Source organism: Chiloscyllium plagiosum, unplaced genomic scaffold, assembly GCF_037043375.1.
Source record: "Chiloscyllium plagiosum isolate Xiang-an unplaced genomic scaffold, Cpla_swu_hap1 HiC_scaffold_38, whole genome shotgun sequence".
In the NCBI taxonomy this organism is placed as follows: Eukaryota; Metazoa; Chordata; class Chondrichthyes; order Orectolobiformes; family Hemiscylliidae; genus Chiloscyllium; species Chiloscyllium plagiosum.
Window position 1 is genome coordinate 18,849,531 of NW_028270176.1, and position 14,669 is coordinate 18,864,199.

A 14,669-nucleotide genomic window follows, 5' to 3' on the forward strand; every position below is an offset into this window, starting at 1 on the left:
ACCACTCTCACACACCCCAATCCCCACACCCCCACCCTGACCCCTCTCACTCCCCCAATCCCCACACCCCCACCCTGACCCCTCTCACACCCCACAATCCCCACACCCCCACCCTGACCACTCTCACACACCCCAATCCCCACACCCCCACCCTGACCCCTCTCACTCCCCCAATCCCCACACCCCCACCCTGACCCCTCTCACACCCCACAATCCCCACACCCCCACCCTGACCACTCTCACACACCCCAATCCCCACACCCCCACCCTGACCCCTCTCACTTCCCCAATCCCCACACGCCCACCCTGACCCCTCTCACTCCCCCAATCCCCACACCTCCCACCCTGACCCCTCTCACACACCCCAATCCGCACACCCTGACCCTGACCTCTCCCACACACCCCAATCCCCACACCCCTCCAATCCCCACACCCCGACCCTGACCCATCCCACACACCCGCAATATCCCCACACCCCTACCCTGACCCCTCCCACACACCCCCAATCCCCACACACCCCAATCCCCACACCCCTACACTGACCCCTCCCACACACCTCCAATCCCCATACACCCCAATCCCCACACCCCTCCAATCCCCACACCCCTACCCTGACCCCTCTCACACCCCACAATCCCCACAACACTCAATCCCCACAGCCCCCCAAACCCACACCCCTACCCTGACCCCTCCAACACCCCCAATCCCCACACCCCTCCAATCCCCACACCCCCGCCCTGACCCCTCTCACACCCCCCCAATCCCCACACCCCTACCCTGACCCCTCCCACACCCCCAATCCCCACACCCCTACCCTGACCCCTCCAACACCCCCAATCCCCACACCCCTACCCTGACCCCTCCCACACATACCCAATCCCCACACCCTCAATCACCATACCTCTCCAATCCCCACGCACCTACCCTGACCCCTCCCACACCCCCAATCCCCACACCCTTACCCTGACCCCTCCCACACCCCCAATCCCCACACCCCTACCCTGACCCCTCCCACACCCCCAATCCCCACACCCCTACCCTGACCCCTCTCACACCCCCCATTCCCCACACCCTGACACCCCTCTTCCCCCTCCCCTTCCCCCTCCTCTGACATCCCCATCTCCCCTCCCCCCAACAGCCCCATTCCCCCTCCCCCCGATACCCCCATTCCCCCTCCCCCCTGATACCCCTGTTCCCCTCCCCGACACCCCCCATTCCCCCCACTCCCCCGATACCCACCATTCTCCCCTCCCCGACACCCCCCTCCCCCCTCTCCCGTCACCCCGCCGTCCCCCTCCCCCCAACACCCCCCCATTCCCCCATCCCCCCCGTCAACCCCCAGTCCCCATCCCCCCAACACCCTTCCCATTCCCAACTCCCCCTGTCTCCCTCCCCCCCCCCCCCCACACACACACCCATTCCCCCATCATCCCCCCAGTCCCCCTCCCCATTGACTGTGACCCCTGCCCCACCCTGCCCCGTGTAAGTACCAGACAGTGTTCAGTCTGAAGATTCTGTTCACCAGGGAAAGGGAACGCAGCCTTTAGCAACAGACTCAATATCAAAAGGAACGAGAAAACAAAATATAGCTTTCATTTTGGAACTGCGAGTGTTTTTTTTTAATGTTGTACAATATGTTGATCTCAAGAAGAAGCTGACAGTAATTCTTATTTTTATACATTACATTTGATTGAGATGTTTTATGGGTCGTATGAGTAAAGTTTGCAATTCTCTTCAAAGTCTGCTTGTAAATAAAGCTGTGATTTTCATTCTGAACCTATCTTTACAATCTGCAATCTCTCATAAGTTCCTCCGTTAAGTCATACTGCAGATACAGTGAGAGACAATCTGCTCTCAATACTCCCTATTGCTCTTTCCTACTCAAATGATCTTACCCAACTTTATAACCACCATGACCATTGCAGAGCTCTCTGTCAATATCTCCCTCTCTGTATTCCCTCCTCCCACCCTGCTCCCCCACTCCTACATGTCTCTCTCTCTCTCTCTCTAATTCCCCATTCTCTCTGTCTCTCCATCTCTGCCTCTCTCACTGTTTGCCTCTCCCTCTTTCCTACTCCAAGGGGCTGCACAGTGGCTCAGTGGTTAGCACTGCTGCCTCACAGTGCCAGGGTCCCAGGTTCGATTCCACCCTCGGGTGTCTGTCTGGGTGGGGTTTTGCACATTCTCCCCGTGTCTGCGTGGGTTTCCTCCCACAGTCCAAAAGATGTACAGGTTAGGGTGGATTGGCCATGCTAAATTTCCCATAGTACTAGGTACATTAGTCAGGGGTAAATATAGGGGAATGGGTCTGAGTGGGTTACTCTTCGGAGGGTCGGTGTGGACTTGTTGGGCCAAAGGGCCTGTTTCCATACTGTAGGGGATCTAATCTAATCGAAAACTCTCACTCTCTGCCACTCCCTCTCTCCAATTCCAATGGTAGCTCAGTGGTTAGTTCACTCTCATTCTCTCTCTGCCTCACCCTCTCTCTCTCACTCCCTCTCTGCCTTACCCTTTCTCTCCCCCCCCCCTCTCTCTCTCTCTCTCACTCCCTTTCTGCCTCACCCTCTCTCTCTCTCTCACTCCCTCTCTGCCTTACCCTTTCTCTCCCTCTCTCTCTCCCCCCTCTCTCTCTCTCTCCCCCTCTCACCCCCTCTCTGCCTCCCCCTCTCTCTCCCCCCTCCCCCCCTCTCTCACTATGATCAGCTGTGCGATTTGCTATGCTTTCTTGGTCAGTATTATAAGTGATGGTGTACAAAACACCAACCAACCTGTCCCTCCAGGAATACACACCTTTTACTGGACTCTCAATCTTTGGCCACAGTTCCCATCGGACCAATACCAATTAGCCAAACTTTAGCAGTTTAAAAGGTCCAAAGTGTACCAGGAGCTCAAACAAGAAAAATGTCCTTATTCATTTATTGTCCTCCTGCTCCCTCCCCAACATCTTCCTCCAAATGTTCCTCATATTCCGTGCAATCCCATGAAATGGTTTGAAGTCAGCTTGACAGACAAAACAGATGAATAAGGAGCGGGGAATGGCCATTCAGCCCCTCAGCGGGACCTGGTTGCGTCCCCAGAACCGCACGCATGCTGAGTGTAACACTCCGCCTGCCTTCCCATGAAGTTCCATCTGCCCGTACTCACCCAGCTTCCTCGGCTGACCCATTCCCAGTCACATTCTCATCCCAGCTTTCCCAATGCTTTTCTTCCTGTGAACGGTTAGCTATCTCCCATTTTCAAAAGCAAGTTCAAAGGACGCTGATTCCCAGAGAAGGTTATTGGGAACAAGGGAATAAACCCTGAAGTTGGATTTTTATGAATCAAATGGTAGCTTAAAAATACCGGGGTGGACCATTTAGGACAGAGATGAGGAGAAACGTCTTCACCCAGAGAGTGGTGGCTGTGTGGAATGCTCTGCCCCAGAAGGCAGTGGAGGCCCAGTCTCTGGATTCATTTAAGAAGGAGTTGGATAGAGCTCTCAAAGATAGTGGAATCAAGGGTTATGGAGATAAGGCAGGAACAGGATACTGATTAGGAATGATCAGCCATGATTATATTGAATGGCGGTGCAGGCTCGAAGGGCTGAATGGCCTACTCCTGCACCTATTGTCTATTGTCTAAATGAGAATACCAGTAAATATTGCAAAGAAATAGCTCCAGAGGAAACTAGCAGGTTGTTTACACTGTATCAGAAACCACAACATTTGTTAAACTGACTTATCCTGATTGAGGGAAAGAAACCTGACCAAATTGGTGATAATAGGAATGATTTGCCAGAACAGTTCATTCTAATAGCACCCAGTTTTCATCTTGTTCCTAGGCAGTGGACAGTTGCAAAGTATTAGTACAGCAAGCAGCTGATCAGTACTAGACAGACAAGTGCAACTGAAGAGCCCAAAAAGATTTGGTTTCCATTGGAATTATCACCTGTACAGAAGAGAAAAATGAAATGTTATTGAGTATGCAGAGACAGAAGGCCCGGATGATGTTGCATTTTTACTTGATATTAAATCTCCGAGCTTCTTCTGTCATTGAGCAATCAACCAAGGTCATCATCGATCAGGTCAGGATTTTGCCTCAACAGCATGTGTGAAATTTTGTGTTTTTCAATCAAGTGGGAGCTGCCTTATTCCTGGACGGTGTGGAGCTCCTTGAGTGTTATTGGAGCTGCCCCCATCCAGGGACAAGTTGGGGGGGGGGGGGGTAATTCCATCACACTCCTGGCTTGTGTCTTGTCAATGGTGGGACCGAGTTAGAATTCACAACACCAAGGGGGTTAATAGTCCAAAACGTTTGCTTAAAATTTCCAGTTCTCAGGGTGCTGCTCCTTTGACAGACTGAACAACAAGTGAATAGCAGGTGATTAAAAGTGTTAAAGGTTGTGGGTAAAGACTCATTTAGCCTGTTGGCACTCCAGTCACACGATTCGTCTTTATCTGTTGACACTCTTAAATACCTGGAATTATCTTGCCATTACCTTTCTCTGCCTATAATTTCTGTGACTGTGATGAAGGGGCAGTGCTCTGAAAGCTTGTGATTTCAAATAAACCTGTTTATCTTTGAAAGTTGCCACTCAGGTGGATCGAGCTTGTAAGAAGGCCGGTGGTGTATTAGCGTTCATTAGCAGAGGGATTGAATTCAAGAGTCGTGAGGTGATGTTGCAGCTGTACAGGACCTTGGTTAGGCCACATTTGGAGTACTGTGTGCAGTTCTGGTCGCCTCATTTTAGGAAAGATGTGGAAGCTTTGGAGAGGGTGCAGAGGAGATTTACCAGGATGTTGCCTGGAATGGAGAATAGGTCGTACGAGGATAGGTTGAGAGTGCAGGGCCTTTTCTCATTGGAACGGCGAAGGATGAGGGGTGACTTGATAGAGGTTTATAAGATGATCAGAGGAATAGATAGAGTAGACAGTCAGAAACTTTTTCCCCGGGTACAACAGAGTGTTACAAGGGGACATAAATTTAAGGTGAAGGGTGGAAGGTATAGGGGAGATGTCAGGGGTAGGTTCTTTACCCAGAGAGTGGTGGGGGCATGGAATGCGCTGCCTGTGGGAGTGGCAGAGTCAGAATCATTGGTGACCTTTAAGTGGCAATTGGATAGGTATATGGATGGGTGCTTAAGCTAGGACAAATGTTCGGCACAACATCGTGGGCCGAAGGGCCTGTTCTGTGCTGTATTGTTCTATGTTCTATGTTCTGCTATCGTGTGACTTCTGACTTTGTCCACCCCAGTCCAACATGGGCACCTCCACACGATGGTGGACAGGCGTTGGGGAGTCAAGAGGTGAATTACTCACTGCAGGATTCCCAGCCTCTGACCCACTCTTGTAGCCACTATTTACATGACCAGGGGGTTTATCAGCGACTGTGATACCATTGAATGTCAAGGAGCGATGATTTACCCACTTATTTTCTCCTTCACTGGCCTTCTGGGAGAGGGCACGATACAAGTGGTGACGTTTTCTATCAGGTAAATCTTTACTACAGGAGGAATACTGTTGTATCTTCTAGCCAGTTACTCACCAACTAAATTTGGCGGTGTGTCAACATCTGCCTTGGTGATGGGACCAATGGATAGCACACTGGATTGGCCTTTGCTGTTACTGCTTTGGGCATTTCTTTGACCGGAGCAGCTCTGAATTGGAAGGAAAGTATTCATGTTATTGGGATCTTCCCGACCATTCACCTGATCTTGTAACTTCTCTAAGTATACACTGAAGAAATACACCTAACACCCAGAGAAAGGTTCATATTTACCAAACAGTAGATTGCGGAAAGTCAGATGAGCTGAGCAATGCTGGGAAAGTCTATGGTGTTAGTTTTAACCACCCCATTAGAAAAGTAAAAATATTCACAGGCCCCTTCAGCCCCAGATGCACATTTCCAGATGTAAATCTACAGTTCCTGGTTTCCTCTCTCAATCCATTCTTATAAGTGGGGAGACACCTCCTACTATCCAACCCACGGCAATCATTCCAGAAAGTATTAAAGTTTGGGAGATTATCAAACACTAAAACACCAACTCTCTCTGTCTAAGAAGGGTTTCTAAGATTACATAAGGATCTTGATCAAATGGGTCAATGGGCCGAGGAGGGGCAGATGGAGTTCAATCTGGATAAATGTCATGTGTTGCATTTTGTTAACGGTGGGGCCCTCGGTAGTGCTGTAGAACAGAGGGACCTAGGGGTTCAGGGACATAATCCTTTGAAGTTTACATCACATATAGACGGGGGGGTTAAGGCAGCGTTTAGCACACTCCCCTTCATTGCTCAGCTCTTTGAGTGTAAGAGTTGGGAACGTCATGTTGGAATTGTACAGGACATTGGTGAAGCCCCTTCTGGAATACTGTGTCCAGTTCTGGGCGCCCTGTTATAGGAAGGATATTATTAAACTGGAGAGGGTTCCGGAGAGATTTCCCAGGATGATGCTGGGAATGGGAGGGTTGGAATTATACAAAAAGGCTGGATAGGCTGGGAGTTTTTTCCCCGGAGTGTAGGAGGTTGAGGGGTGACCTTATAAAGGTTTATAAAATCATGAGGGGGATAGAGAGGGTGAATGGTGGGTGTCTTTGGTCATCTTCTATTGTATCTCTGAATCCTTAGATTTGGGAATACCAATGGCAACTTAGTTAGCCTTTTCCTCTGGTCTGATACTGTTCTAAAATTTCTGACCCTTTGCAAGATTTCCCAAATTATTATTGAATGTCAAGGGGGCTATGATTAGATTCTATCTTATTGAAGATGGTCGTAGCCTGGAATTTGTGTCACATGAACGTTACTTGCCACTTGACAGCCCAAGAGTCGAGAGAGTGCGGTGGTGGGAAAGCGCAGCCAGTCAGACAGCATCCAAGGTGCAGGGGAATCGACGTTTCGAGCATGACCCCTTCATCAGGAAAGGTTGATCTCCTGCACCTTGGGTACTGCCTGACAGGCTGCATTTGTCCAGCCCCACACTCTCTCGCCCCTGATCTTCAGCATCGGTAGTCCTCACTTTCTCCTACCTGACAGCCCAGGCCTGGATATTGTTCAGATCTTGCTGCATTTGAACAGGGACTGCTTCAGTCTCTGAGGAGTTGCGAATGGTGCTGAACATTGTGCAATCATTGACAAATATCCCCACTTCAGACCTTACTGAGACTGACTCAGAGAGATGTACCACAACGAAACAGACCTTTAGATCCAACTCATTTTATCCTAAATTAATCTAGTCCCATTTGCCAGCACTTGACCCATATCCCTCCAAACCCTTCCTATTCATATACCCATCCAAATGCCTCTTAAATGTTGCAATTGTACCAGCCTCCACCACTTCCTCTGGCAGCTCATTCCATGCACGTACCACCCTCTGTGTGAAAAAGTTACCCCTTCGGTCTCTTTTATATCTTTCCCCTCTCACCCTAAACCTATGCCCCTCTAGTTCTGGACTCCCCCACCCCAGGGAAAAGACTTTGCCTATTTACCCTATCCATGCCCCTCATGATTTTATAAACCTCTATAAGGTCACCCCTCAGCCTCCGACGCTCCGGGGAAATCAGCCCCAGCCTGTTCAGCCTCTCCCTGTAGCTCAGACCCTCCAAGCCTGGCAACATCCTTGTAAATCTTTTCTGAATCTTTTCATGATGGACGGAGGCTCACTGATGACGCAGCTGAAGATGGTTGGGCCCTGGGACACTGCCCTGAGGGACTCCTGCAGAGATGGGCCTGGAGCTGGGGTGACTGACCCTCTCACCAACCAGCACCATCCTCCTATGTGTTAGGTATGACTCCAACCAGGGAATTGTAGGATTGCAACTGTTTAAATCTTAGCATCAGGTACAACAGACTATGACTGCCTCATCCATCCTGTGTGACTATCATTATGAAGGAAGAATTGGACCTGATAGGAATGGGATGTCATGAGCTACACTTGGAATGAACCAGTGACATCTATTGGGAAAACCCTTTCCTAAAAAAGGGTAAATCGTTTTACAACAGAGATCGGTTTCTGACAAAGTCATTCAGAAATATTTCGCAGTAGGAGGTTAACTCAGTGAGTCCAAAGAGGACATGCAGACCATCGAGAGAAAGGCCATACTTACTGGTAAACATTGGCTGGTTCGGAAGTCACACAGCCTGATCTGACAATGCAGGTAGATTTGATTGACATCGCCAATAAACTTAAACGCTGAAAATGAGAAGCGGCAAATGGATGAGGTCCCACTCTCCTTCACTTCCACCTCACTTAAAGTGCTTGGACATCTGTAAGGAATTGTATGATAATTGTTCAAACATGTGCAACCTTTTAAATATTACACTCAGAATGTGAGATATTAGCACATCCTGCTAATCCTGCCTGATAATGTAGTTAATTCAGCCACATTGGGGAGATTTAAACAATCCTTGGATAAGCACATGGATGATGATGATGGGATAGCATAGAGGATGGGCTTAGATTAGTTCACAGGTCGGCGCAACATCGAGGGCCGAAGGGCCTGTTCTGTGCTGTACTGTTCTATGTTCTAATATCATAGACAGTCCATGACTGCAGAGTCTCAACATTCACATTCACTTTTTGTCACAACGTCAGCTGGAATCTTCTACAGATTCAGGGATTCGGTCCAATGTCTCTGCCAACTCTTTTAAAGTGCAATCCAGTTAGTTCCAGGTGTCTCCCCAATGCACCTACTTAACCAAATAATCCTTGATATCATTTTCCTTAATCCTCTGCTACCCTTGTTCTGTTTCTCATCCTATCCCCATCCCCAATTGTCTTGGAGAGTCATCTTACTTGAGTCTACCTCCATCAAAGAATATGGCTCTCCGTGGTTGCCTCCCATCCCTCGCTGCTTCCCCTGCTGCTGAATGTGTTTGGTGTCTCTCGCTTTGAGTCCGATGATTAAATCTAGAATCGAAACTTTCTCTCAGCGGTGGGTGCCCATGACTATTGTCACAGATTGTTGTGAAAACCCATGGGGAGAGGGCGGGGAGCGGTCACTAATGTCTTTTAGGGAAGGGAATCTGCAGTCGTTACCTGGTCTGGGCCTACGCGTGACTCCAGACCCAATGCGACATGGTTGACTCTGAACGGCCCTCTGGAATAGTCAGACGCTCAGGGAAGGCCCGAAGGGATGGACAATAAATGTTGGTCAACCTCAAGGCACCCACATCCCATGAACAAATATAAAGACAATGCCAAATACAAGCTGCATTAGCAAAAACCCTGGCAAGAATTTGGAAATTTCCTGTCACTTTAAGACTAGGGAAGAGAGCAAGGTAAACAGGCTGAAACAAAGAGCTTTGAAATTGATCTCTCAATTCAAGAGAGTGGAAGGCTTTGGAGAGAATAACAAAAGGGCTGAGATGTTGGTATCATACTCACTGATTGCTCACAAGGCCCCATCTCGTCTGCGATGAGGGGTCATTGTCTGGAGTGGTCCAACAGCTGTCCAGGGTCACCACAAACTGGTTGGGATCCATCCCCATGACAGTGATGCCAATGTAAACACGGTCATCTACACTGAGTCGGACTGGGGTATGGGTGTAGGGTTGGCGATATTCCGGGTCTTGGTACATAATCATCCTGACTTCATATGACCCTTCACCTGACGGCAATGCTATGTTGACCACACTGTGTCAAGAAAAGGAGGAAAAGAAATGCAGTCAATTGGCCATGGGAAATTGTCCCATAATATCCCAGGGATGTGCAGGTTAGGGTGGATTGGCCATGGGAAATTGTCCCATAATATCCCAAGGATGTGCAGGTTAGGGTGGACTGGCCGTGGGAAATTGTCCCATAATATCCCAGGGATGTGCAGGTTAGGGCGGATTGGCCATGGGAAATTGTCCCATAATATCCCAGGGATGTGCAGGTTAGGGCAGATTGGCCATGGGAAATTGTCCCATAATATCCCAGGGATGTGTACGTTAGGGTGGATTGGCCATGGGAAATTGTCCCATAGTGTCCAGGGATGTGCAGGTCACGGTGGATTGGCCATGGGAAATTGTCCCATAGTGCCCAGGGATGTGCAGGTTAGGGTGGATTGGCCATGGGAAATTGTCCCATAGTGCCCAGGGATGTGTAGGTTAGGGTGGATTGGCCATGGGAAATTGTCCCGTAGTGTCCAGGGATGTGCAGGTTAGGGTGGGTTGGCCATGGGAAATTGTCCCATAGTGTCCAGGGATGTGCAGGTTAGGGTGGATTGGCCATGGGAACTTGTCCCATAATATCCCAGGGATGTGTACGTTAGGGTGGATTGGCCATGGGAAATTGTCCCATAGTGTCCAGGGATGTGCAGGTTAGGGTGAGTTGGCCATGGGAAATTGTCCCATAGTGTCGCAGGGATGTGCAGGTTAGGGTAGATTGGCCATGGGAAATTGTCCCATAGTGCCCAGGGATGTGCAGGTTAGGGTGGATTGGCCATGGAAAATTGTCCCATAGTGCCCAGGGATGTGCAGGTTAGGGTGGATTGGTCATGGGAAATTGTCCCATAGTGCCCACGGATGTGTAGGTTAGGGTGGATTGGCCATGGAAAATTGTCCCATAGTGCCCAGGGATGAGCAGTTAGGGTGGATTGGTCATGGGAAATGGTCCCATAGTGTCCAGGGATGTGCAGGTTAGGGTGGATTGGCCTTGGGAAATTGTACCATAGTGCCCAGGGATGTGCAGGTTAGGGTGGATTGGCCATGGGAAATTGTCCCATAGTGTCCAGGGATGTGCAGGTTAGGGTGGATTGGCCATGGGAAATTGTCCCATAGTGTCCAGGGATGTGCAGGTTAGGGTGGATTGGCCATGGGAAATTGTCCCATAGTGTCCAGGGATGTGCAGGTTAGGGTGGATTGGCCATGGGAAATTGTCCCATAGTGTCCAGGGATGAGCAGTTAGGGTGGATTGGTCATGGGAAATGGTCCCATAATGTCCAGGGATGTGCAGGTTAGGGTGGATTGGCCGTGGGAAATTGTCCCATAGTGCCCAGGGATGTGCAGGTTAGGGTGGATTGGCCATGGGAAATTGTCCCATAGTGCCCAGGGATGTGCAGGTTAGGGTGGATTGGCCATGCTAAATTGTCCCATAGTGTCTAGGGATGTGCAGGTTAGGGTGGATTGGCCATGGGAAATTGTCCCATAGTGCCCAGGGATGTGCAGGTTAGGGTGGATTGGCCATGGGAAATTGTCCCATAGTGCCCAGGGATGTGCAGGTTAGGGTGGATTGGCCATGCTAAATTGTCCCATAGTGTCTAGGGATGTGCAGGTTAGGGTGGATTGGCCATGGGAAATTGTCCCATAGTGCCCAGGGATGTGCAGGTTAGGGTGGATTGGCCACGGGAAATTGTCCCATAGTGCCCAGGGATGTGCAGGTTAGGGTGGATTGGCCATGCTAAATTGTCCCATAGTGCCCACGGATGTGTAGGTTAGGGTGGATTGGCCATGGGAAATTGCCCCATAGTGCCCAGGGATGTGCAGGTTAGGGTGGATTGGCCATGGTTAATGCAGAGTTACGGGTGTAGTGTAGGATGATCTGTGGAGGTTCGGTGCTGCACCCGAAAGGCCGAATGGCCTCTTTTTGCACTGCAGGGATGTACATTGTACTCCCCAACGCTGTCTGTCTGATTATGGGTTTGAAATGTCTTGGTCTCCTTACCTTTGCACGACCTCATCCGACACAAACAGCGAGATGTTGATGGTGAGAGCGTACACGCAGGAGAAGTCTAGGGAAATGGTCCGATTGCGTGAAACAAGCCCGTAATTCTCAACGACCGATGCTCGGATGGTGTTGGAGTGAGTAAAGTGCGTGGTGTTAACCTAAACATTAAAGTATCTTTGTGACTCAGAGTGTCCCGAAAGGGGAGTCAGTACATCAGGCAGTTTAAGAATTTGAAGCACATGTTGCTCTCGCATCCCAGAGTCAGGAGCTGGGCAACACAATATCCACATTCTGTCCCTTATTCAGGAATTCAACCTGGGATGGACAGAAAAACACATCTGTGCCACCATTCAATATAATCGCATAATCTCAGTATCCCATTCCCACTATCTCCCAATACCAGCTGATCCCTTTTGCTGTTCCACCTCCCTCGTGAATATATTGAACGGACTGTCCCCAACAGCTTCCTGTGGGAGAAAATTCCACAGATTCACAAGAAAATCTTTCTCATCTTAGCCCTGAATGGTTTACTCCTTATTTTTAGACTGTGACCCCTCCTAGTTCTGGACTTCCCCAACATCGGGAACATGCTTCCCGCATCCAGCCTGTTCCAGTCCTGTCAGTGTTTAAAAGGCATCTGGATGGGTATATGAATAGGAAGGGTTTAGAGGGATACAGGCCAAGTGCTGGCAAATGGGACTAGATTAGTTTAGGATATCGGGTTGACATGGACGAAGTAGACTGAAGGATCTGATTCTGTGCCGCATGACTGAGCTGTTATTGCTCTATGGCAGTACTCCAGATGTGGCCTCACCAATGCCTTTTGTCACTGAAGAATAGTGGGCGGCACGGTGGCACAGTGGTTAGCACTGCTGCCTCACAGCGCCAGAGACCCGGGTTCAATTCCCGCCTCAGGCGACTGACTGTGTGGAGTTTGCACGTTCTCCCCGTGTCTGCGTGGGTTTCCTCCGGGTGCTCCGGTTTCCTCCCACATCACAAAGATGTGCAGGGTCAGGGTGAATTGGCCATGCTAAATTGCCCGTACTGTTAGGTAAGGGGTAAATGTAGGGGTATGGGTGGTTTCGCTTCGGCGGGTCGGTGTGGACATGTTGGGCCGAAGGGCCTGTTTCCACACTGTAATCTAATCTAATCTAACCTTCAATTGGTTCGTGCAGTGGATAACCAGGGAGGAGGAAATGGAGAGATTTTTAATCAGCGATGGGATTGCAGGGTTGTGGAAGCTGGGAAAGAAAAGAGAGTTGAGGCTAAGATGAGAGCAGGCATGATCATATTGAATGGGGTAGTAGGCTTGAGAGGCTGAATGGCCTCCTCCCACTTCTAGTTCTTGTATTCATTCGAAATTATTCAACCTTCTCAACCAAACTGTAAATCTCTGTTCTGTAGTCAAAATAAATCTAATTACCTCATCACATTTACCTCACTGTATTTACCTCACCGCATTTACCTCATCGCATTTACTTCATCGCATTTATCTCATCGCATTTACCTCACTGCATTTACCTCATCGCATTTACTTCATCGCATTTATCTCATCGCATTTACCTCACCGCATTTACCTCATCGCATTTACCTCACTGCATTTACCTCACCGCATTTACCTCACCGCAATTACCTCATCACATTTACTTCATCGCATTTACCTCACCGCATTTACCTCACCGCATTTACCTCACCGCATTTACCTCACCGCATTTACCTCACCGTATTTACCTCACCGCATTTACTTCATCGCATTTACCTCATCGCATTTACCTCATCGCATTTACCTCACCGCATTTACCTCACCGCATTTACCTCACCGCATTTACCTCACCGTATTTACCTCACCGCATTTACCTCACCGTATTTACCTCACCGCATTTACCTCATCGCATTTACCTCATCGCATTTACCTCACCGCATTTACCTCATCGCATTTACCTCACTGCATTTACCTCACCGTATTTACCTCACCGCATTTACCTCACTGCATTTACCTCACCGTATTTACCTCATCGCATTTACCTCACTGCATTTACCTAACCGTATTTACCTCACCGCATTTACCTCACCGCATTTACCTCATCGCATTTACCTCACCGCATTTACCTCATCGCATTTACCTCACTGCATTTACCTCACCGTATTTACCTCACCGCATTTACCTCACTGCATTTACCTCACCGTATTTACCTCATCGCATTTACCTCACTGCATTTACCTAACAGTATTTACCTCACCTCATTTACCTCACCGCATTTACCTCATCGCATTTACCTCACCGCATTTACCTCACCGTATTTACCTCACCGTATTTACCTCACCGCATTTACCTCACCGTATTTACCTCACCGTATTTACCTCACCGCATTTACCTCACTGCATTTACCTCACCGTATTTACCTCACCGCATTTACCTCACCGTATTTACCTCACCGCATTTACCTCACCGTATTTACCTCACCGCATTTACCTCACCGCATTTACCTCATCGCATTTACCTCATCGCATTTACCTCACCGCATTTACCTCACCGCATTTACCACACCGCATTTACCAAACCGCATTTACCTCACCGTATTTACCTCATCGCATTTACCTCATCGCATTTACCTCACCGCATTTACCTCACCGTATTTACCTCACCGCATTTACCGCATCGCATTTACCTCATTGCATTTACCTCATCGCATTTACCTCACCGCATTTACCTCACTGCATTTACCTCATCGCATTTACCTCACCGTATTTACCTCACCGCATTTACCTCACTGCATTTACCTCACCGTATTTACCTCACCGTATTTACCTCACCGTTTGTACCACACCGTATTTACCTCACCGCATTTACCTCACTGCATTTACCTCACCGTATTTACCTCACCGTATTTACCTCACCGCATTTACTTCACTGCATTTACCTCACCGCATTTACCTCACCGCATTTACCTCACCGCATTTACCTCACCCGTATTTATCTCACCGCATTTACCTCACTGCATTTACCTCACCGCATTTACCTCATCGCATTTACCTCACCGCATTTACCT

The 14,669-nt window shown here is 49.1% G+C and overlaps 1 protein-coding gene across 1 annotated transcript in view; it reads right to left on the bottom strand.

Annotated features, from left to right (window-relative positions):
- Window positions 1-2,664: 2,664 nt before the first annotated feature.
- Window positions 2,665-14,669, bottom strand: part of LOC122547501 (IgGFc-binding protein-like) — a 159,684-nt gene continuing 147,679 nt past the window's right edge. Inside the window, 5 exon segments of the mRNA XM_087980826.1 lie at window positions 2,665-3,927; window positions 5,524-5,635; window positions 8,078-8,237; window positions 9,358-9,606; window positions 11,617-11,777. Coding sequence (XP_087836952.1) covers window positions 3,842-3,927; window positions 5,524-5,635; window positions 8,078-8,237; window positions 9,358-9,606; window positions 11,617-11,777 — 768 coding nt within the window. The 3' untranslated portion in view covers window positions 2,665-3,841.